General features: G+C 45.9%; 1 protein-coding gene across 3 annotated transcripts in view; it reads left to right on the top strand.

Annotated features, from left to right (window-relative positions):
* Positions 1-24,827, top strand: part of SMOC1 (SPARC related modular calcium binding 1) — a 151,874-nt gene that overhangs the window by 93,429 nt on the left and 33,618 nt on the right. For 2 of the 3 annotated variants that reach the window (XM_056133680.1, XM_056133679.1), the window contains exons 4-7: positions 455-554; positions 2,672-2,719; positions 20,243-20,332; positions 22,379-22,459. In XM_056133680.1, coding sequence (XP_055989655.1) covers positions 455-554; positions 2,672-2,719; positions 20,243-20,332; positions 22,379-22,459 — 319 coding nt within the window. The remainder of the gene's footprint in view (positions 1-454; positions 555-2,671; positions 2,720-20,242; positions 20,333-22,378; positions 22,460-24,827) is intronic. The other variant, XM_056133681.1, reaches the window with a different exon arrangement.

Below are 24,827 nucleotides of genomic sequence, written 5' to 3'. Positions count from 1 at the left end.
TGTTTCTACTTATTTTAAAAGGGCTCTATCAATGTACCCCTGGGACTTGCCCATTTATTCTTGCCAGATTCACTCATCAACCAGAAGTTTTAGGCATTGGATGGGAGTGGATCCCAAGGATGTGGGTGGGAATGAGCGACATAGGTGAGCACCAGCATAGGAAAAGTAGAGTGGACTTATTTTAGTTTGATATCTTCAGTGTTAAAGTCATAAGGAAATGATAGACAAACTGCTGTGGTTGCCTGCAGAAGTCCCGCAGAAAATACAGAATTGTGTCCTTGAGTGTCAGACCCTCTGCATGAGAGGTTTTGGGGACACATGCTGGGTGAGTGATGGAGGGAGCCCCTCCAGAATGCTGGTGGTGTTCTGAAAGGGTGCATATGGGGGTGGGGGCAAGTGACTGTTGGTGTCATGACCCAAGACTGAATGTTTTCTTTCCTCCCTGCCTGGACAGGTGCAGTGTCACACTTACACGGGCTACTGCTGGTGCGTCACCCCCGATGGGAAGCCCATCAGTGGCTCTTCTGTGCAGAACAAAACTCCTGTATGTTCAGGTACCGTAGGGAGGGGCGGGAAGAAAGAAAAGGGCGTGGAAGAGACCCCTGGGTGGTCTCCAATGTCTTGTGGGAGAATCCTTGGGAGACAGGTCACAGTTCTGAGTCCTCTTCCAGACCAGGGAATTCACTCCACAGTGCTTGCTTTGTAGTCAGTTGGGCCCCGAATGCCTGTGTGCCTATATTTATTTATTTTGGATTTTGCTCTCTATCTTCTGAAGCATGCATAACCCCTAGTGCATGTCTTTCAAGCTTTCATCTCGGGTGCTCTGATTGCTAGAAGCTCTGGGATGGATTTACTGGGATAGATTTCAATAGTGACATGGGACTCTGGCATCAGAATCTGGGGGATCAGTTACTGATGGCTGCCAGGGCACAGGGAGGGAGTGGTGGCCCATGTTCCCTACCTTGCTGCTCTTGAGAGCAATGGAAAACTCATAATGGTGGTCCTTAAATCTTGCCAATCGTCAGCAGAGCCTAGGAGATTCCAGGCATCGGGTTTTTTTGATGCCCGGAAGAACTCAGATGCTGAGCCCCCTTCGTTTTGATCTGAAGGACACCCAGTGAAGGACACCCAGTAGGATGGAGTGATAAGGAGGCAAAATATGGAATTCTACATGCTTATGAAGTTTCTCAGGTGATTCTGGTGGATAGATGTATCAGAGAAGGGGAGCCATGGAGTGGTACTTCATGTCAGAACCACTATGACCTATGGGGCTGGTCCAAATCAAGTCCTTTCTATTCCAAACTTGGCCAGCCAATAGAAATTTAGCTCTTGGGCCTCTTTGATGAAATTCCTGATGCAAGCCCTGTTTGTTCAGTCTCCCTTCGGATGGGAGAGGGGTTGCAAGCCTCAATTTACTTGTGGGCTCAGCCCTCATTCAGAAAAGTATCTCCACTCACTAGTGGCTTCACGTTTCCTCAAATCTCTGTCTTTTGAGGCTTTATTTATTATTTTTAGTCTTTAAGTGCAGCCAATGTATAAAACATTATTTTAAAAATGTTTTATTGGGTAGTTTTGGAGATTAGTAGTTCTGCTATCCCAACTTGTTTATTTATTTATTTATCAAAATTTATTCCCTTTTCTATTGACCCTGCAGTAGAAAGGGGAAAGTTAGTGGAAACTTTCTGCCTTGGGGAATAAAGATTTGCAGGCAATTGTGGGGGGGGGGGGTGTTTATTTGTGGTCTACATGGAAACTGGAAACTTTAATTGGGACTATATGGGGAGGTCAGGGACAGGTCCTCTTTGCTGCTGACCTGGAAAGTTTCATTAAAAGCAAACAAATGTGCCAGAAGCCAGTCCTGCAGGGGGTATTACTGAATTCTTACTAAGCTTGTCTACGGAGAAGGGACATGCTGTGGAGTGGGACAATACAAAGTCTTTCTTCTCTTTTGCTGGTAGGAGCCACAGTTGTCCTGTAGATGCGTTGGCTATGCCTGACATGTGCGGGATTGAGCTTCACAGAGAGGACAGGTGCTGTAGGGGCCTGGCCTTTATATGGAGATGCAGGACAATCCCATTTTTGCAAATCAAAATATGTGGGCAAACACACATGTTCTCCTCCGTCCCCCAGACGAACAGGCTATGTGTAGAAAATTGTTTCCATGCCTCAGACTATTTGGGCCCATTCAGTACAATTGGACCCACAATTTTCTACTTAATGTAGATGGAAAATTGCCGATTTCCTGTCGTAACCAGCAAGGGATGTCAATCATTGCACTTGCAGTAAGAGAGGTTCTTTTAATTTGACCCTATCACTGAGTAAGGCCCAGATTGTGGAATTGGTAGAAAGTGAAGGACATGAGAAGTGGAGGTGAGAAAGTCACTGGAAGTTCATCAAGGGAGTCATGCAAATGCATAATTTTATGAAACTCTGGGCAAGGCATCACGGTCCGTTTTAGCAGTGCTGAGGTATCAGTGACATTGATATTAAACAAACCCCACTCAACATGTATGTATGCACTGACTTTGTATATAATGTTCCTAGATGTGTATACAATACACACACATGCATACATACACCCACATAGCCATATGCTCAGAACATCAGGCTGAAAGAAACCAACCACAATGCATTCTGAATGTCTGTGTTTTTGTTTCCTCTCTCACCCAAGGTTCTGTCACAGACAAGCCCCTGAGCCAGGGGAACTCAGGAAGGAAAGGTGAGTAGAGTTTTATGCTTTATCTAAATGTTCCCTTCCAAAGCCAATCCAAGCAAGAGCTCTTAGACAAGACGGAAAGAGACTAGGGTACAAAAGTGCCCTGCAGAAAATCTCCATTTGTATTCTGTGTTTCCTCCCAGAAGCACTGGAGGTAAGTAAGGATCATGCACATTTCTGTGAGTGACAACAGTGCAAGAGCTGGTAGGGGCCCTGAGAATCTCGGTTCTTGAGTGGGGTCTGCCAATCAGCTGACTGTGTAGACAGGATTAAACCAAAAAGGAGGCGAAAGTAGACATCCCCAGGTCTTATTTTGGAAACCTCCTTGAGCAGGGTTTTCCTGGCTGATTCCCCTTGATAATTGTTCCATATTCTCTCTACTAATACTTATGCTGGGCTTTGTGAACTTGCCACCTCTGTAGTTATCTTGACATTCTGAGTTATTTTGTCCTTGAACTTGTGCTTTGTAAGCAAAGTCTGATGGGACGGGGGAAGGTACTGGTGAGCAGAAGGGATCTGTGCACTCTGTATCTGCTGCCCACCCTGAATGCTCACACAGAGCAGCTGGGATACAGACTACGGGTTTTCATGGTACGCTGAATTTTTTAAAATTCTCCTTTATCCAGAATGTCATTCAATGCAATGTATAAAGTACTTGTTGAACAGAAGGTAAATCTGCATTTTGTTTTCTTTCCCCCCTGAGTTTTGAACAAAGGAATTTTTGAATCTTTTTTAGTCTGTACTCTACAAATTATGAAGCTTACTTCACAAAGGTCCTTGACTGAGTGTTGTTTAACTCAGACCAGCCAACATGAGGATGAGGTCCTGGGATATGCTGCCCATTGTTTCCAGTGTGAGAGACACTAAGATTTACTCTGCAATCCTCTAGGACAATAGACAAAAAGAGTTGATAGTTGTATGACTATCAAGTGTTTGTTTCATTTCATGTGCAAGCATTCTAGTACTCCTGTTTTTTTTCTTTTATTATTATTATTAATTGAATCACAATCATATACAGAGTTACAAAGTTGTTCATGATTGGGTTTCAGTCATATAATGCTCCAACACCCATCCCTTCACCAGTGTACATTTCACACCACCAGTGTCCCCAGTTTCCCTCCCATCTCCCACCCCTCTGCTTGCCTCACTATCCCTGTTTTTGCTCTTAGGAAAAATCCAGACAGGAAAGCTGGTAGAGTTTGAGGTTTTCGACTTGAATCTGGGTACTTTAAAAAAGTGGAGTCTGCTGATGTTCAGGTGCTCGTCCAACATACGCAGTCATAGGGAACCCATCAATCAAGGTGGGATCCTGGCCCTGCCCCAGATGCTTATTGCAAGTGAAAAGGAGGTAATGTTACTCTCCTGCCAGAGTGCAGAAAGAGAGAGAGAGAGAGAGAGAGAGAGAGAGAGAGAGAGAGAGAGAGAAGAAGAGAACTTGCAACACAAGAATGCAGGTGCTCCGAGAAGACTTAGAGGTAGAGCATGGTGCTGCCATCTCCACTATGGATCCATGGACTGAAGAGCTGTGCCCCTCCCCACAGAAGGACTAAGTAAGTGGGTATAAAGACAGTAGCAAACCCTTCTCCATGTCCTTCCCAGCATAAAGGGAAATATCTCTATATGTTGGGATGGGGCATGATTATTTCCTTCTGCAAAGACCTGAAGTCTTCAGCACAGAAACATATATGACTGTGTGCACTTTAATGGGGGTTACAAAACCTTCTGGTTTGCTTGTTGCAATGAAGTCTTCAGGAGTGCTGCATCATTCCTGGACTGGGGGGAAAAAAAGGTGGCAGTCATGTGAAACAGATCACACAAACGTTTGACATCAGTGGGAACCGCGTGAGTGTGTGATACTGAATGTCGCACCCACAACTTGAAAGACCGGTCGTGGGATTTTGGCTGTTGAACTGCACAGAGAAGTGTGTTCTGGGTAGAGGTGACCTGGTATCCCGTGATAAATGAGAAGAAACAGACCTGTGGTTGTCATGAGCTCTTATGGATTCATCAGGAAGAGGACCCAGGGAGTCTGATCCTCCCACAAATGATGCAGGAGACAGGGATGAGTTTTCAGGCCTTGCTCCCCTCCCTCCCAGGTGTCACTGTAGAGTCTTCCTCTTTGGTGCAAAGGCCCCGGGGTGCAGGGTGGTGGTGGTGGTAGTGCTAGGTCTTGCTTGCCCTGGCAAGTGAGAGAGTTTGACTCTACCCGGTGACCTGGCTTTCCCTCTGTGATGGCTCATCACAATAGGAGCTGATCCCTTTCCCTTGCCTGCGGTGGGTAGTGAGAAGAGAAGCAGGTTTAGGCCACCTGTAGAAAAGGCCATCTGAAGCCACACCTGTCCAGGAAGTGGGGATTTGAATGGGGACAGGGTGCAAGAGGGCATTCATAATATCCTGTGTTGGCCCGCTCAGGTCCCTCTTTCAGCCGCCACTTAAGAATGGAATGTGTTCCGGAGGGTAGCAGGTGGGAAGGCACAAAGGCCTCTTGTCTGAGCTCTTGCCCACACGTGGGGTCTCCAAGAGCCAGAGCTCGCGGCCTTGAGACAGCTACAGATTGATGCTCAGCCCAGGATCCCTGAGCGGAGCGAGAGCCAGAAAGGAGGGGAGGCCCAAGGTCCTGGTGTGTGAAGAGTAGGGAGGGGAGCAAGGTGGTGGGGGATGGAGGAGTTGCTTTCCCTATCCTCAGCGACAAGTCTGGAGGGATCGGCTCTCTCTGCCACAAAGGAAGCAAGCGAAAAGGCACATTGTGCAATGAGGGGACTGGGGTTGCCAGCCAGGAATTCGTGCTCCAAAGAGGGGAGCGGAAAGGCGGAGGGGAGGAGGTGTGGAGATCGCAGGGCGAAGGGAGGAGAGAGCGAGCGGCCGCTGGGTGGTAGCAGGTCACAGCCTGGCCCTGGACTGGAGGCCCGGGTTGCTGCCCCTCCTGGGTCCACAGGTGTGGGGCCCGAGGGGAGAAGTGGGGGGCAGGGGCAGGGAGCGCTGTTATCTTACCCAGATGCACGTGCTGGCAGGGGAGGAGGGTCAGAACTTCAGACTATTTACTTAATCCCCTGGAATGTCCTTTCCTCTCTCTGTTCTTTGGGCCCCTTGTGTTTCCACGACTCCTTTATGGGCACATGTGTGGTAATTAACACGTGCAGGGTAGGTCCCGGGCCATGTGTGTGAGTTTCAAATATCCATTGATCTGGGGCGCTCCCATCCCGCCTGCCCCTCCCCTCCTCCTTTGGTCCTAAGTCTTGAAGAGAGATGCAAGCAGGGGTGGGGATATGGGGGCGGGGGAGAGTTTGAGTGTGTATGTGTGTGTGTGTGTGTGTGTGTGTGTGTCGGGGGGGGGCGGGGGGCGCTGGAGAAACAAGCACATGTGTTCTATGGATGCTATGGAAGAATATGAAAAAGGGAAGTAAAGCCCACCAGAGCAGAGGGGCTGCAGGCATTGAGAGACGAGTTTCGGCGAAGCAGTTGAAGGGAAGAAGCTGGGACACTAGTGTGTGCAGATGATGAATTTAGCCAGACCTGCAGTTCCTGGTCTCCCAGGGTTCTGCATTTCCCTCCGGTGCCTCTTTTGGGTGCCTTGATGTTAATGGGTGGAGGTGATCTAGGGAGCTCCCAGATCCCAGAACAGTGGGTTTCATTGCTGCCAAGGTGCAGGAAGGATATTCTCAGCCTGAGGTGGGGTTGGAGGAGGGGGGTGGGTGTAGAGTGATGATGAGAGAGAACTTACAAACTCACTCCTTTTCTTTTATCTTTTTTCTTTTTTTCTTTTTGGGTCATACCCGGCGGTGCTCAGAGGTTACTCCTGGCTCTGTACTCAGGGATTACTCCTGGCAGTGCTCAGCGGACCATGTGGGATGCTGGGAATCGAACCCGGGTCGGCCACATGCAAGACAAATGCCCTACCTGCTGTGCTACCACTCCAACCCCAAAAACTGATTCCTGACAGTTCTCTGGCCACTTTAGGGTCATTGCGGGGGGGGGGGGGATCTAAAATTTGTTTTTTTGGTTCTTTGTTAGGACTCTGGGAATTAGTTATCAGTTATTTTTAGTTATTAAGAAAGAGAGAGAGAAAACAAAGCCAGGAACAAACTGCCTTTGCTCCTATTCTCGTGTGGACTTCTAGCTCTGTCATACCAGTCTTGGAGAAGAGCAGAAGTCATCCAAAACCCAGTCCACCCACAGTTTACAGATTTCTTCAGTGGTCTGTTTTGTGCTGTTTTGGCTATGCTCTGGGCTTATTCCTGGCTCCGAGCTCAGAGATCACTCCTGGTAGGGCTCAGAGAACCAGATGTGGTGCCAAGATCAAACCTGGGTCTGTTGTGTGCAAGGTAAGCATGCTGCCCGCTGGCCTATCTCTCTGGCCCTGCAGATTTCTTTTTCGATCCATCATGAGCTGCATAAAACAATGAGTGACAGGTTTTTTTCTCCAGGGTCCTGCTCTGAGTCTTTATTTTTAAACCCTAAGTGGGTGTCAACCTATTCACTGAAGTAATGGTACAAGCAGTATTCTTATTTGGAACTGAGCGATGGACTTGGGGGATGGGCGGCGGTTGGCAGACATCCAGGTGAAGAGGGCTATGGGGCTCTTGGCGGACTGCTTAGAGGTCTTCAGTGGGCATCTGCAGGAATTTTGCTTCATTGCCGCAGGGTTGGCTGAGGTCCACAGGGTGGCTGTGTGGGACCGTCCACCTGTGAAATGCCTTTTCTGCTTATGTCACTTTTACCTCTCCCCGGGGAATTTTTGTTTTAACCAAATCACTGTGAATAACACAGTTGCAAAGTTTTTCAGTATTAAATTTCAGGCATGCAATATTCCAACACCAGTCCCTTCACCAGTGTCCACTTCCATCTATCAGTGTCCCCTCCCACCTCCCATCCTGCCTCTGTGTCAGGCACTTTCCTCTCCCACATTATCCCAGTGTTCCCCATCCCTAACTTATCCCCCGCCCCTCCCCACCCCATGGTCAGGCATCTTACTGAAGACCAGTTCTCCTGCTTTTCATTTCTCTTCCTTTGGGCATTTTTCTATTCCCCTATGAAGTTTCTTTATGTCCCCCATATGAGGAAAATCATTCTGTGTCCTGTCCTTATCCCTCTGACCAATGTAACTCAACATGATACTCTCCAAATCCATCCATGTATCAGAAATCGCATGACTTTATCTTTTCTTAGTGCTGAGTAGTATTTCATTGTTTGTATGTACCATGGCTTCTTTATTGAGATATCTGATTTGGGGCACTTAGGCCATTTTCAGATTTTAACTACATAGGAATATAATATATATATATATACATATATATGCAGTATATAGGAGTGCAGATGTCTTGCCTATGTTGTGTTTTTGGCCCTTGGGACATGTTCTAAGGAGTAGAATTACAGGGTTATATGGAAATTCAACGTGCTGGGCTTGGGGACTCAGAGTACCAGGAAGCAGTATGCTTCAAAATCAGGGTCGCATGCTAGTTTTTTGAGGATTGTCCATATTGTCTTCCAAAAAAAGTGGAACCAGGAGCCAGAGAGATAGTACAGAGAGATAGTACAAGTGGTGTCTGCCTTGTATGCAGTTGACCTGAATTTGATCCCTGGCATCCCATATGATCCCTCGAGCCTGCCAGGAGTGATTCCTGAGTGCAAGAGCCAGGAGTTACACGTGAGAACTGCCTGTTGTGGCCGCCAAACAAAACAAAATAACAACAAAGACAGGTTCACTTGATATTTACACCCGCGATGGATGAGAGTCCCTTCTTCCCCCCACATCCTTGTGTCTCCTTTTATCTTTAACTTCCAGCACCAAGGGGAAGCATACTCTATGGTATATTGCTATGGGGACGGCAAAAGCAGAAACAAGCTGTGAGCCAGGGCTTGCAGGGACCCTGTGGGAAAGCTCTGCTCCCCAAGCACATCTCCCTGTGGGAATCATTCCTCCTGCTACTGTGCCTGTTGACACAGCAGGACCTGAACAGCTCCAAGTCCTGAATGGCAGCTTTATTATTTCTTTTAGTTCTCTCTCTCTCTCTCTCTCTCTCTCTCTCTCTCTCTCTCTCTCTCTCTCTCTCTCTCCCTCTCTCTTTTAATGAATCACCATGAGACACAGTTACAGATTTACAAACTTTCGTGATTACGTTTCAGTCATACAATGATCGAGTGCCCATCCCTCCACCAGTGCCTGTTCTCCACCACCAATGTTCCCACTATCCCTCCCGCCACCCCCGCCCTATCCCCCCACACCTTCCCCTCCTCTGTGGCAGGTGCATTCCGTTTTATTCTCTCTCTCCTTTTGGATGTTATGGTTTAATGGCAGCTTGCTTGCTTGCTTTCTTTCTTTCTTTCTTTCTTTCTTTCTTTCTTTCTTTCTTTCTTTCTTTGTTTCACAGGGATCTCCCATGTAGTACTCATAAAACCCCTGGGGATCCCTTCACTGACTCTTGGTGGGCATGTTAATATGAAGACCACTCCAAGGCTGCTTGGGGACCTCCAGGTCTGTAGTACTCAGTGCTCTGAGACCACGTGATGCTGTGGATTGGATCACGGTCATCCACATACTAGGGTTGCGCTGTAACCCCTATACTGTCTCTCCAGCCCCCAAAGCAGCTCATTTGCTCTCTGCTTATATGTTGTCTGAGCCCCGAAACCTAGCACATTGAGAAATGAGCTATGGTGAGGAGGAACTGCAGAAGAGGCGAGCAAATGAGTGCTTGAGCTCATGACTGCACCATGTCTTCTCCTTCCTTCCCACAGAGAACTAAGCGTTTAGGAACCCCTAGCTGGGTTCCGCCCTCTTATCATCCTGTCTTCCATCTGAGCCCCTATTCTAGGGATGCTGAGAGGAGATTTATGCATGGTGGATCCTAAATCAAGGACTGGAGCCCCAATAGGAATTAGGGTTCTGGTAAAACCCTCCTTGTCATAGGTTATTAGGAGCCTCTGATGTCGTAAGGAGCCACTGGGGATTTGCATTTGATTAATTCATTCTGTTTATTCAACGTTGTCTGTTGAAGATGTGCAGAGAGCCAGAATTGTTGCAGTCACTGAGGACCAGCCAGAATGGAGGATGAGCCTGGGCCTTTCCTCATCGTGCACCCACTGTCAGGGGGCCTCTGTCTCCTTCTCTGGAGGTTATTATCTCCAGGGATGGGTCAAACCTCCCAGGGAAACCTCCAGATGGCTGGTGTTAGGAAGTTGTCACTGTTTGGGGGGATAGGTGGATGGATGGGCAGCTCCTCCAAACAACCCTAGCGGGCAGCTTGCATGGCCAATGCCTCTAAGCAAAGACCCTGGGAAGAGGGCCCTTGTGATGCATGGGACCCATCAGGAACTTCCCCATCTGTGTGTGTGTATGTGTGTGTGTGTGTGTGTGTGTGTGTGTTAGTCAAGGTGGTGGGAAATACTTCAAGTCAAGAGGGTTGAGCCCTTGGAGAAAATATTTGGTCACTATTACTCTAGGAGTAGGTTCTGTTTGAGTTATTGCTGGAACCTGGAGGGAGGCAGGGATTTTGTTGGGCAAAGGAAGAGCCTATGGCCCCTTCTCTCCAGCTCTGACCACCATGTCACTCCAGAGGGCAAGGAAAGGTCACGGAACAGTTATACTCAGGCCCTGGTGCCCCAATTCTGTGCCTGTGAGGGAGACAGCGATTCAAGAACTGCTCTTAGCAAAATTCACACAAGAGGGAAGTGACCTTAGACCAGCTAACATCATTTGTCATAAGAAACAGTATTGACCAGGGTTCTGATTCAGAGTGGTAGAGTCCAGGCCCTGCTTGGGGAAGACCCCAGCTTTGATTCCCCAGAACATGTGCTCATCCCTCCCAGCATTACTGGTATGACCCTTAAAACAGCAACAAAATGCACTGGGTCTGGAAGGGGCTCAGCAATAGTGTACTTGCTTTGCATGTGTGAGGTCCTGGGTTTTATTCCTGGCGTGCACATGTGAGCGCATGCGCGTGCGCACACACACACACACACACACACACACACACACACACACACACACACAAACTTTGAGAAGATCTCACTATCGTTTTGTTTTGTTTTTAAATAAAGAGATAATTAATGTCTTATTTCCTTGTATTTGCTTTGTTTGAGAGCCACACCAGGCTGTGTTCAGGATGTACTCCTGGCTCTGCATTGGGGATCATTCCTGGTGGTTTCGAGGGACCGTAGATAGTGCTAGGGATCAAATTTGGATCAGCCTTGTGGAAGACGAGTGTCCCACCCACTGTTCTATTGCTGTAGCCCTTCTTTATAACTCTTGATTTTCAGTCCATGTGTCGTTTCATTCTTCTGAACGAATGCTGGGACTCCCCTCTTAATAAAATGTTTATTTGTTTAAAATGGCTTCAGGTTGGGGGGGCTGAGAGTATAACAGTGAAGGAGCTTCTCTAGCATGCACCCAACTTGGGATCCATTCCTGGCACTCCATGAGCCCTCAACATCATCCCACCCATCCCTAGCACCACTTGGTATGGCCCCAGAGACCTTCTGGGCCTAAGCAGTAATTATATCAATTGCATAGAACCACCGTCCTGGAGATTCAGCCACTGGTAGGCCTCTTTGAACTTCTAAGCACTACTTGGGAGCACTCCTACCCCATGACTTTAGTTGTTAGAAGTTTTAGGTTCATAGGAAAATTAAGAGGATGGTGCCACACACACATGGTCAACATTCCCTATCAGAGTGTTACATTTGTTATAGCTGGTGGAACTACTCTGACCATCACAGTCAGCCAAAGTTCATGGTTTGTACATTCTATGGGAAGAACACATGCAATAACATGCATCCAGTATTAGGGTATCTCACTGAGGATTTGTACCAGATTCATCTTCTGTGTTCCTCCTATATTCTCCTTAACTCAACCCCTGAAAGTCACATTTCTCTTTAGTCTCCATAGCTTTACCTTTCCTAGAATGTCATAAAATCACTGTATCACAGTGTTGCTGTCATCCTGTTGCTCATTGATTTGCTCGAGTGGGTGCCAGTAACATGAATGTCATAAAATAGCTCTTTGAATTTTAGACCTCATGCTCAGTAATTGAGATGGTATATGACCAAGATTACCAAGGGATAGACTCATAGATCTATACAACAAGGTAGAACAGATATGACCTATACAGGTATGGCAACATGTTCTTTTTGGGAAGAGGTGGGCCCACATCTGGTAGAGCCAGGGATTACTTAGAGATACACTTAGAGATCAGTCTTGGAAGGGCTCTGGGCAACATATGAGGTGCCAGGAATTGAACCTGGGTCTGTCATGTGCAAATCAAGTGCCCTACCTTCTGTTTTATCACTTTGTCCCCATGGCAACCTGATTTTTTTTTACAAAGGTGCAAAAGCAATCCAAAGCAGGAAGAATTTTTTTTCTCCACCAAGTGGTACTATAGCAACTGGATAGCTATGGAAAAAAAAAGAATCACCTTCATGCCCAAATCCTTAACCTAAATTCATACCATATAAAAATAAATTTGAAGTGTATTAGGAAGTATAGAACTATAGTGGTAGTACAGCAGGTAGGGCACTTGCCTTGCACATGGTCAACCCAGGTTCGATCCCTAGCTCCCCATATGGTCCCTTGATTTCTCCCAGGAATGATCCCTGAGCACAGAGCCAGAAGTAATCCTCAAACACCACTGGGTATGACCCTAAAATAAATGAATAAATACAAGTAAAATATATGAATAAATAAAAATAAAATTTAAAGCTACTAAAGATTTAGAAGAGAACAGAAGAAAATTGTGAGAATCTATATGCGTATGAGCCTTGAGCTTTGATGTCTTATACCAAAACATAACTTTTTAAATGAAAAAAATTGGTCTGTGAAAGATCCTGTTAAGAGAACAAAGAAAACCTACAGCCAGGCACCAATGTTTACAAACCACATATCTGACCTAGGGCTTATATCTAGGATTTATAGAGAACTCTCCAAAACTCAGCAGTTGAAAAAATTCAATTAAAAAATGGGCACAAGCACAAATAGGCACTTCACCAAAGTGCATATACAGAGGAAAAATAAATAGTCACAAAACTGTCATGTGGAAATGTAAATTAAGACAGCGATAAGGTATCACTCTGTGCCTGTTAAAAAGGCAAAAAGTAACTAGTGATACTCCCACGTATTGGGCAGGCTATGGAAAAACATGATATTCAGGTAATAAAATGATATAGCCGTTCTGGAAGTTTCTTCAAAAATGAAATTACGAAGTATATCATTACTACGTAATTTAGTAATAGTACCCCTGAGTATTTGTATTGCAGAAAAAAAATATTTGTCTACAGAAAAACTTGTACATGATTGATCACATCACTTCTATCTGGCATAATCAGAGATGAAAACTAAACACAAATGGAGATACAGTCATACCATGGAATTAGTGTAACCACTAAGTAATACGGAAGGGAAAAAATGTTGACTGAGATCTCAAAGACATTTAGCAAAGTGAATGCTAAAAACACCAATTTTGAAAATTCCTATTTCACTTGACTTCATTTGTATAATATTCTAAAAAATCATGATTAGAAATGGAGTTTGATTTACCAGTGGTCTGGCGGAGATAGAAGAAAAGCGTGAAAATAGAGGGGTTGCATAAGGGAGCGTTTTGCGATGATGGAATCGCTCAGTATTGTGACTATCACATTGATTTCATGAATCTTTGATTGCACAAAATTATATAGAATGACATGCCACCTGTGCTGGCACACACACAGATGAGTGCAGGTGAAACTGGTGGGATGTGAATAAGATCTGTGGTTTTACACCAACATCAGTGTTCTGATTATGACATTGTACATTAATGATGTTACTGATATACTTACAGATTACCTGTGTAGTGCTGTTAGCTGTAAGGTTGCTGCCATTGGGGATTATAGGGCGAGGGATACATGGGATTTCTTTGTATTATTTGTCCAACTCCCTAAGGATTTGTAACCATTTCAGAATTAAAAAGTTAAAGTACATTTCCACAGTCTTCTGTGTGAGCCTAGACCAAACCAACTCCACTGTGGCTCATTCTCCTCTCCCCTAATTCCCTTCCATTCTTTCTCCATTTCTCGTTCCATTCTGATCTACCTTTTTCACCTGCCTTGTGATTTCTCTCTTCTTCAGGGGGATGTGGACCTTAAGGGAATCAGTGACATACCAGCTGGAGCTGGTTTTAGTTTCTTTGGGCAGAGACTATGCAGGAGAATAGGCAGGAAGAATGGAAAATATTCACCTTGCTTTGGTTTGGACCCAGAGTCCTTGGATGGTTTCAGTTCTCAAAGGTCAAAATGGGGCTGGCTCACACTACGTTTCTGAGCATCTCAGGAAATGCTGAGGTTGAGTAACATGCCTCCTTCATGGTCTGATTCAGACCAAGTTCTTAAGAGAATTTTGAAAACAGGCCCAAGTTGTCTCCCAAAGATGCCCAGAATGAGTCATCTCAGCCTCCTCACTGGGCCCTCGGGTCACATACTGAGAGGGGGAGAGTGACGATGACGTAAATGTGGTCCCCACAAAAGCAAGAATGTTCCAGCATTTTTACCAGGCTGAAGTTTATCTCTGTGTCTTTGTAAAGGATAACTAACCAATGGCAGCATACAGGAGTTCAAGAGGGAGGGTCACTGGTTAGTGAGGGACATGGTTTGGGCAGGGCCCAAGAACTGATGGGGACTTGGAATCTTGAGAGACCTTCTGAATCTCTGGATGGGGGATGGTGGTTTCTTTTTGCTCATTCTCCAAGGCTCCTCAGTCTTGGAGACCCCCAAAGATGCCATTAATACAGATTCCTACTCTGGCCCCTTTTGACACATGTGCTTTTGAAGGACCTGGAAGAGAAAGCTCTTTGTATGTGGTCAGAATAAACTCATTGTACACCCAAACAATTAACTCCTCAATGGACTTGCCAGCCCCTTGAAAGGCCCGGCCCTACTTCCCTGGACCTCTTGGGCTCTATTCAGTCCCTTAAGCACACCAATGTTTTTGGGGTTTTGTTTGGTTTTGTTTGTTATTCTGAAAAGTCTTTCCCTGAGAATAGTCCGAGCGGATCAACATTGTCCTCGGTTCGGCATTTATCTCCACTTGCCAGCAAATGTCAATCAGGAATCAAAAAGCCAAACAGAGGAGGCTTTGAACAGTGTCATTGGGGGTCGAAGTGACTTCCAGCTGTCTGTGCATGGGCCAGGCCTTCTGTCACACAAACCCACTGTCTGTATAGGCTTGCAGAGCCCATGCAGGGTCTGCACCTGCAAGGATGGGGCATTCTTGGGGGCTGGGGAATCTTGGAAAGCCAAATAATGTTCCTGGGTCTGGGCACTTTCCACAGCTGCTGATGCCTTTGGGACCTTGGACAAATCACTTTCTGGCATGAAAAAGAGATTCAGTCTCTTTTTATTGGCCCATTGACTTCTTCTGCCCTGACTGGTGGTGAGAACACAAGAGAAAAGCCACCTGCTAGAAACTCGGAGTGTGGCAAACTGCAGCATAATACTCTTTTTTATGGGGGGGAGGAATCTGGGGAGGAGTCCTCCTAAGTGGTGCTCAGGATGCCCAGAAATCACTCTCAGTGATTTTTCTCCACTGGGATGGTGGGTAAGCCTTCATCAGAGCCACATCTAGTGATACAAGGGGGCTTTGGGGACTTGTACTCAGGTGGTCACATAGTACTGGTCATGGATCCCAGGTGAGATGGATGCTAAGCATTTGTCCCAACTGCCTCCTCAGCCCTTCCTCCATAATCGTCTTATGGTTGTTGGGGTTTTTTGTTTGTTTGTTTTTGTTTTTGCTTTGGAGCCACATCCAGGACAGTAAGGAGTTATTCCTGGCACTGTAATCAGGGATTACTTCTGGCGGGCTTGGGGAACTCAATGGGATGCCGAGAACTGAACCCAGGTTGGCTGTGTGCAAGGCAAATGCGCTGCCTGCTTGCTGTACTATATCGCTCTGGGCCCTGGTTGTTGATTTTGATACCATCCTTGAGAAATACTCATAAGTTTATTATTTATTTATTTGCTTTAATATTTATTTATTATTGATTATTATTTATTTACTCATTATTTATTTGTTTAAATAAAATATGTTTACTTTTACCGAGAGTATTTCGCCCACATGGAAAAGCCTGAGGAGCTACCTGTGATGTATTCGATATGCCAAACACAGTAACAAGTCTCAGAATGGAGACGTTACTGGGCCCGCTTGAGCTAATCGATGAACAACGGGAGGACAGTGCTACAAGTGCTACTTTTACTTACTTTCCCCACTAAGGAAACAATAATTTTTGAATTGACTTTTGCAGTGTCCTACCCTTCTGCCCTTGGGTAGAGGAATAGTCTGGAATTAAAGTGAAATGAAGTGATATTATTTCAAGGTCCAAAAGAATCACCACGAATGGGTACCAAACACAAACATCCAATCAACCTTGTATATAGGTGTAAACTAAGATTCAGAAATGTACGTAAATAGTTATGCACATAAACATAGATATTGCTTAGATATAAGTAAACTTTCCCCAAATTAAGAATTGTTCAAGTCATCAAGCGGATGATTTATTTAGCAGATGACTTTGGCACTGCTTCCCCTTTAATTTTAATAGTTTTAATAGTTTTAATAAAGTATAATTACACAGCATAAAATTTGCCCTCGGTAAGTATACAATTTAATGAATCTGGCACATTTAAAGAGTGGTTCCACCATTATCAGAGAACATTTCCATCATCCTAGAGAGAAAGCTTGTGCCCATTTGCAATTCTCTCTCACTCCCCCTCACCCCAGCTCTAGGCAACCACACATCTGCTTTCTGTCTATAATTTCTCTGTTAGACACTTCATATAAGTGGAGTCATGCAATATGTAATATTTGTTCATGTCTTCTTTCATTTAGTACTTTGAGGGGATCATCTGTTTTGCCACATGGATAATAATTCATTTCTTTTAATTGCTGAGTAACATTCGAATATATGGATATACAGCAGTTTGTTTATCTGTTTACCAGTTGACAAACATTTAGACTGCTTCCAGTTTGAAGCCACCATAAATAAAGTTGCTGTGATTAATTGTATGCATGTCAACTTCAAGTGGTCATGTTTTCATTTTTCTTGGATAGATTCCCAGAAGTGGAATTTCTGGGTTGAGTGGTAAATTTATGTTTAACTTTTTAAAGAAAGGGCCAAACTCTTTTCCAAAGTGGCTACCCAATTTTTCATTCCTACCAGTAACAAATGAGAGTTTCCATTTCTCCATATTCCTGCCAACTCTTGGTGTGGTCTTTTCATGAAAAAAAAGAAAGAAAGAAGGAATGAAAGAAAGGAAAGAAAGAAAGAAAGAAAGAAAGAAAAAGAAAGAGGTCATTATAGTGGGAATGCAGTGGTAGGCTCATTATAGTTTTAATTTGTGTTTTCTGACTAATGATCTTGAACATCTTTGAATGTATTTATTAACTGTCTATGCAACTCATTTGGTAAAATGTCCATTAAAATATCTTGCCATATAAATCATGCTATCTTCTTATTGAGGTCTAAGGTATGCTTTATTTTTCATTTAATAACTTTGGTAGGGTTTTGGTTTTGCAAACCCAGTTTTAAAAGTCAGTCCTTGGATAAGTGACTGAGCAGTTCCAGAGCTTTGTTACTCTTCAGAGCCCCTTCACCACCTCTGATTCCTACACCGAGGTCTGAGAGAGGGTAGGCGGGCACTTTTGATTCATAGATGCCACTGCTCAGAGAAGAAAAAATGCGGAGTTCAGGATACCCCCACTCAGTGGATGAAAAACTGGGACCTAGAGGGTGGGAGGGAGGCTGGGGCATCTGTGAGCAGCTTTATTCTCTCCCCAGAGTGCTGTTCGGACTGGCTGCCAGGAAGCAGAACCGTGTTGGCATCATGGGGCTCATGCTGGTAGAAGGGGGTGCTTGTGTGCCACCTTGGAAGCCGGTGGCCCAGGTGCCCAGAGATGATGGGCAGGGGGGCCTATTGGCTTTGGCTTGGCTTCCTCTTCTCTGGGCTTGCTGAGTGGCACAGGTGGTTCTCCTGGCACCCCCTGCCCCTTCTCGCTTCACAGAGATCCTGCCCTCGGGCCTCCCTGTGGCAGTGCAGCTGGGTGACTCTTCACCCGAGGTGACCCTCCCCTGCTGGGTGATTCATTCCCTGCACGTGGCTTCCTGCTTTCTGGCCCCCCTGCAGAGGTCCCGACCCTTGTTCTTGATCACTGAAACAGATGGGCAGTCCCACAGTCCCTGGAAGAGGGGACAAAATGGCAGCATACTTCTGCTCTGGGGAGAGAGTCAGCTCTTGGAATATGGGAGAATTTTAACTGAATATTAAAATGTGCATGTGCTGTTTTCCACTTGGGTTCTCACTGTTGTCCCTAAAGTGTGAGTGTGTGGGTGTTGGTTTTCTCCCTCTCTCCTTGTTCCCTCGGAAAACCCCTAGAATGAAACCACCCTGCTCAGAGGGGCCAAGCACTGGACTCTTTAGACTGTGAACTCTGCAGCCAGTGGGAGCGACCAAATCTGCATGGCAGCTGCCAAAAATCTTTCTTCTGTGGCTTGCTGAATTCAATGGAGAGAGGTGTTAATAGAGTCAGGGGAAGTGATGCCGCTTAAGACATGACATTGTGGGGATCTGTTCTCCCCACAGAATGTGTTTATTCTTCCTCAGTGATTTCCAGAGCAAACTTACCCGGTTTGGCAGCAGATAGTGCCTGGCCTCGACTCTAGTTGGAGGCAAATAAGATATCCACCATAGTTTACTCATGTCTTCCTGCTACATCCTCTTCCGTGGACTGACAGCCAAATCAGCCAGGATGGCCATGGTCGCTCTCCATGGGAGCCAGGTCTTGGTGTCAGCACCTGAAGATAATAGCAGTGTCAGGTGTTACACAACAGTTGCATTGCTGGCCTCAGCCTCCAGCGAAGGGGGACAGGCTCCACATCTCTCTAATCTGAGGAGACGAAGTTCAGGTAGTTGGTGCAAAAAATGGGATCAGCACCCTGTTCTTTCTCCCCAACCCACCACCCTTCCTATGATGCACAAAGATTCTGAGAGCTCCATAAGGTCCAGAGTCATTATCATTGATGATCTGACTGGTATCATGGGATGACTGGAGCACTTGGATTCTATATAAATATAAATTGTTACTACTTGGAGAATAGTCATGTTGAGTTCAATTCTAAAAGAGCTGTGGGGACCTTGGAAGAAAGGACGACATAATCACCCAACTCCCTGAGCCCAGAGAGTGATTCTTCCCTCCCTGTGTCAAGGGAAAAAGCAGAGAAATCACAAATGGTATTCTCATTGTGGCAAAGATAACGTCACCCAGAGGGCAAGATTTGTTTTTGTGGGAGCACATGCTGTGTGTGCATATCACGGGCAGGTGTCCAGTCCATACATAAATGTCTTTGCCATTATGATTTCACTGGAAAGATGATTTGGAAAAATAAAAGCCTGAAAACGTGCCTTTGGAGGGTGGTAATGAAACACAAATTGAGACACATTGTGCTCAGATAAGGTTGGGGGAATTCTGAAAGGAGAATCAAGTCGACCCCAACTCCTGACTCATGGAGGTGATAGGTCTGCCAAGAGTCACCAGCACTAGAGGAGAAGCACGACAACATTGCTCTGGGGAACCCTCTGTTCTCTCCTCTGTGTTAGATAGCTCAGACTCCCATGATGCATTGCTCATAGTCCCTTCCACTTTGTGTGTCCCCCACTTCTGCCTGGGAGTTGGAAAGCATGCTGTCTCAGAGCTAAAAGTGATTCCTGATTCTCTTTGGTTCTCTTCAGCCAGCAAGAAGTGGATTCTTTTTGCCTTCACATTGATTTTTGTTTTGTTTTCCTTTGGGGGCACCTGTTGCTGTGGTCAGGCCTCGTTCCTGGCTCTGTGCTCAGGGAGCACTCCTTGCAGGGCTCACCTGCATAGGTGGTACCAAAGGACCAACTCCAGCTGGCCCAGCACTAGGCAAGCACCCTATCCGCTGTACCATCACTCTGCCTACCTTGTTTTTCAGATGAGACTGGGGAGATAGGTAGGTGTTTGGAAGGGATTGGCAGCGCCATCAACTCCTCTTTGACATGTTGATGCCAGCCATGCAATTTATGTTGATTAAGCTAAACTCAAGCCATCAGTGGCACACACAGCATCATTGTGTTGAGCTCTTTGATGAGGGCCACCGAGAGGATGCTGGACAGAGAGGGATTGGAGATCATGTACCACAAGTATGCTACCCTTATCCCCACATGTCAGTCTGGGGAAGGCAGTGCTCCTGACTTCCTGTGAGGAGAGGTGATGGTCGGGAGAAGGTTTGTCTCGATTCAGGCCAGCAGAATTCCCTTCCGCCCTCACCGGGCTGGCCAGCACATACCTGGGTCTCTCTTTCTGTGGGGGATGTCTCTGTGATTCTCTTTCCCTTCTTATTCTTGACTGCTTGACTTTCTTCCTCTTCTTCTTTCTCTTTTTCTTTCTCTTTCTCCAGTCCCAGTATTCTTCCCTGGAACTTGGCCGGGCCATGTGCAAACCCCAACCATTCAACAGTGCTGGAGAGTAGATAGTATTTACCTCAATAATGGTAGTTTCTTTTCGATTCTTTTTAACCCTGAATTCAGATGACGGGTCCAAGCCGACACCGACAGTGGAGACTCAGCCGGTGTTCGATGGAGATGGTAAGTAAGCTCTTGCACGGCGCTTCCTACTCTTCTCCTCCTGCCCACTTCAGATCTAGGGAAGGTCTTCCTTTCGGATGTTTGTTTAAGCTTCATTATTATTTTCTCTATTTTTTTTAAAATGCAAGTTTCCCCCAGTTTAAGCTGGGTTGTTTTAACCTTTACAAAAATGCCAGTCTTCCCAGGAACTGGTCCACTCTCCCCTTCTGGAAAGGCCTCTCTGTTCTCCCCAGGCTTCCTGCCTGGCAGCTGATGTCCAACAATAACACAGCCTGGATGGACCCTTCAGGCAGCCAAGACCAAGGAGCCCTGCGGGTGGTGTTCTATTAGTAAATGAGCTATGCCCTGCTTTATGCCCTGCAAAGAATCAGATCCTTGGGAAGCAGGGGGAAATAAATGAGATGAAACTCTTCTCTCTATTAGAGATCCTTTCTGTTAATGATATGGTGCCCCCCCTTTTTTTAGTATAATGGAAATTTATGGAAGGAAAGAGCTAATAGGGGGCTGGAAAGATAGTATGGTGGGCAAAGTGCTTGCCTTGCATGCAACCAACCTCTGTTTGATCCCTGGCACTACGTATGATCCCCTGAGGATTGCCAGGAGTAATCTCTGAGCACAGATCCATGAGTAAGCCCTGAGAATAACCTGGTGTGGCTCAGCCTTTTCCCCACCCAAAGAAAGATAAAATGGCCTGAGAAACCATCTGATGAATAGATGGTTCTTGAATTGGATCCTGAATGTGAATCAGGGCATTGAGATCACGGCTGGGGTGAACCCAGGAGATGGGATGGTGGAGTGGAGCTATAGATGGTTTGACTAATGCAGAAGGACCTTGGGAATTGAATCAAGACCTCTGGGAAAGGGGAAACTCTAGGTCAAAAGAAATCGTGGTGGCTGCTAGCAAAATGGAGACTATATCTGCCTAGAGGTGTGAATAGCGGTCAGGCAGAGCATGGGGTCCAGAGGCCTAGCCTGCATTCTTCAGCACACTTTGCGCAATATCCCAGATTCCCAAGTGGGAAGGCCAGGAAGCTTGGCTCAGAGTGCCGTTTGTTAAACATCTGACAAGGATGTAATGCCGAGCAACAGGCTGCGTTCAGCAGTGTGTCCAGGCCTGGATCACAAGACTGGGCAGTGACACAGAGGATTAGAAAGAAATTATGCCACTGGCTGATATTCTGGTGAAGCACAGGCACAGCTCTAGAGAGAAGGGCTGGAAATGTCAGATGTCTTTTGCAACTCACTGGGCCTTTTCTGAAACTTCTGTTCATGTCTAGAAATTCAAATATCTCTGTGATCCGCCAAGGTCCTGGATCACTGGGGACTCTGGGACCAAGGGAATCAGAAAGGCATGGATCTTAACCCTCTCAACACCTCTCCTAAAGATCTTGCCACTCTCCTAGGTGTTGAGGTCATTCTGGATTCCTGAGTCATGAGGACTCTGTCAGACCCAAGGCCCGGAGAGCCAGTGGGCTCCCAGAGCACTTGGGATTGGGGGATTTCAGCCTCCGTTCAGTGGGAAATGGTGAGAAACTGAGTCAGAACACATTGTAAAGCTGTTACTTTCTTCGCCATGTGGACTAGTTTCTGAAATCTGTGGTGACTCAGTCATTTCCTCTGAAATGGCCGCTGTGGTTTGTTTGGCGTTGATTTGTTGATTTATCCCCTTTAAATCTTCTTTCAGGGAAGCAGCTGAGAGAGTTGACCTGGCCCATGATCCTTGCCTCCTGGGATAATATTTTTATTCCTGGATGGAGTGTCTCAGTGCCTCTAAACTCTGACCACTCTGCCTCTCGGCACATGGGGCCTTGTTGGCACAAAAGAGCAGATGGGGTAGGGAGTTTCCCTGCGAGAGAGCCGGAGGGTATAGGGACAAAGTGGACATGAGAGAGTCCATGTCAAACCTTGACGCCTCAGCCTTCTTAGAAAGCTACTGAAGAAGTCTAGGAATAAAACTTTGTTACATGTTATTGGCTCAGACTTTATTTTCATTTTTTCCCTCTTTCTTCTCCCTCCCTCCCCCCCTCCCCCATCCCCTTCCTCCAGAAATCACAGCTCCTACTCTATGGATCAAACACTTGGTAATCAAGGACTCCAAATTGAACAGCACCAATGTAAGAAATTCAGGTAAATAATGAATTGATTATACTCATGACTGCCCCATGAGTACCTGCTCTGCAGGCATGAGCATGTCACTTAACTTGTCTGGTCTTCATTTTCTATAGCCATAAAATGACATCTGATGAATCAGTTCCTTCTGACTTAATACCCCTGACCCATTATTAGCTCAAGTATCATTTTTTTAGTGACTAGATGACCCTTTTAGCTAAAAAAATCTTTTGATCCTGGGCCAGGGATGTGGCTCCAATGGCAGAGCCATCCACCTTGCATATATAAGGCCCAAGGTGGGGTATAGGTGTGACCCCATCTGATCCCAGGCTCCATGAGGTGTGACCTCCAATGCAGTTAAGAAACAAAACCAGTGACTGAAGTGATAATTCAGTGTGTAGAGTGTTTTCCTTGCATGTGGCAGATCTGGGTTTGATCCCTGGTACCCCATATGGTCCCTGAGCACCTCCAGGAGTTCCCTGAGCACCGCCAGAAATGGCCCCCAAACAAAAACAGAAGGAAAAAATAAAAAGAAAGCTAGAAAGAAAGAAAGCTAGAAGGAAAAAAAGAAAGAGAGAGAGAGACAGAGAGAGCAAGAAAGCTAAACCCATTTTATTGTTTGAATTGGCTTTCTATATGCTATGCAGAAGAATTTGAAAGAATGGCTGGACAGAGAGACATTGGATTTCAAACCTCCCAAATCTTGATCTCTGTGTTTTGAAGGCTCTCCAGAGCTGCTTGCTGTCATGTCTTTTCTGTTTGATCTCAGAATGTTCCTGGGAGTACTTAGGCATGGGTACTGGCTGGACCCTTTTTAAAGGTGATTAGTTTAAAAATATCTTTCCTGTTCATAGGACTTATTTGTAGAGTTCATTTGCCATAAATGAAGCCCAAAGTCAATAAATTCCTTTATCAGAAAAATATCTCAGGGGGCCAGAGAGATAGTACAGCGGATCGGGCATTTGCCTTGCACACAGCTGACCTGGGTTTGATCCTTGGTATGCCATATGGTCCCACAAGCACTGCCAGGAATAACCTCTGAGCATCTCTGGGTGTGATCCAAAAACAGAGAAGAAGAAATAAGTCTCATAGTCCCAGTCTGCATTTTTCTCTGGGAAGGTAATTCTTCCTCTATGACTTCACTATGCGAAATGGACCTGAGCATACTTTATGCCTGGTGGTTTAATTCTGCCACTGCCCCTCTCCCGTGTAGAGAGGAAACCTAGCAGCCAGAGATAAGGCCTCTGAACTGGCAGGCTGAGTCTCATGTGATCATTGATGATGAGTGTGCTGTCCTTGGCCCCTTCCAGGTTTATCTAGACCAATTCGGTCCTCTAAGTGGTGGTTGAAAGAGACTTTGTGCTGAATCCAGCTGCCTCGACGTCCTGGGTGGTTTCTAAGACTGGGAATGATCTGTGCCTCACTGTAGGTCTCTGAAGCAGAATCTATAAGCTGTGAGAGACTTGTTTGAATGGGATTGGAATGAAACTATGTGAGCACATTCCTGTGGGCCAGTCTTGGACAGTGTAGGGCAGGGGTTAAGTACAGGCATCAGAATCAGAGGGACCTAGGCGGGCTTTCTGCCTCTGCTTAGTGAGACCCAATCCCCTTGGATTCCAGAGCCTCTGTACTCCCTCGGGATCCTGATCACTCCCTGAGGTAGTGATCAATCGCTGGAGCCTTAAAGGAGGCCTGGCTAAGTGATAACATAGTACATAAGTGCAGGTATTTACCATCATCATCATCATTGGCAGAAAAACTACCATAAGAATTCTTCAACTCAGAAACAATTTCTCTGACTGTCAACCTAAGGTCGGATGGGGGGGAGGGGTGAATATCAAGATATTCCTTATAACCTTCTTACACTCTTCACTCGCTACTTGGCAAATGTGAGATATAGTCTTGGTGTCTGTGCTATCTGAAGTGATGCCAGCAAATGTTCCCCCACAGATCCACCCAGTCTTTTAGTCCCTGGCAGATTTGCAAAACCCTAGTGTGCAGATTAGTTATCATTCTGTGTCCAAGTGATCCGTATGTGGGAAAACTCTCTGAAATCATACAGCACCTTGACACTTATTTGACGCTTAGCAGCTGTTCCCCTAAATTTCCTTTTTCATCTCTCACTGGTTAATTACTCTTCACAGACTATACATTCTGTGAGACAAGGGCTTCCTAGCCAGTCTAGTGGCTTAGAGTCTAACCCATGTGCTTGATTACTTGAGGAGAAAAAATTATCATCCTCCCTAACATCAGTAAAATGAGAGTCCTTACTGTCATCATTGTTCCTCCATGCTACATCCTGCAGAACTTTACACACGCGACCTCATCCTCACCCTTTCTGTCATTGACATAAGTGTTGCTAGTGTCCTCATCTCACAGATAAAGA

This window comes from Sorex fumeus, unplaced genomic scaffold (genome assembly GCF_029834395.1).
Source record: "Sorex fumeus unplaced genomic scaffold, SorFum_2.1 ptg000098l, whole genome shotgun sequence".
NCBI classification, from domain to species: Eukaryota; Metazoa; Chordata; class Mammalia; order Eulipotyphla; family Soricidae; genus Sorex; species Sorex fumeus.
This window is presented reverse-complemented; position numbering and strand designations above follow the sequence as displayed.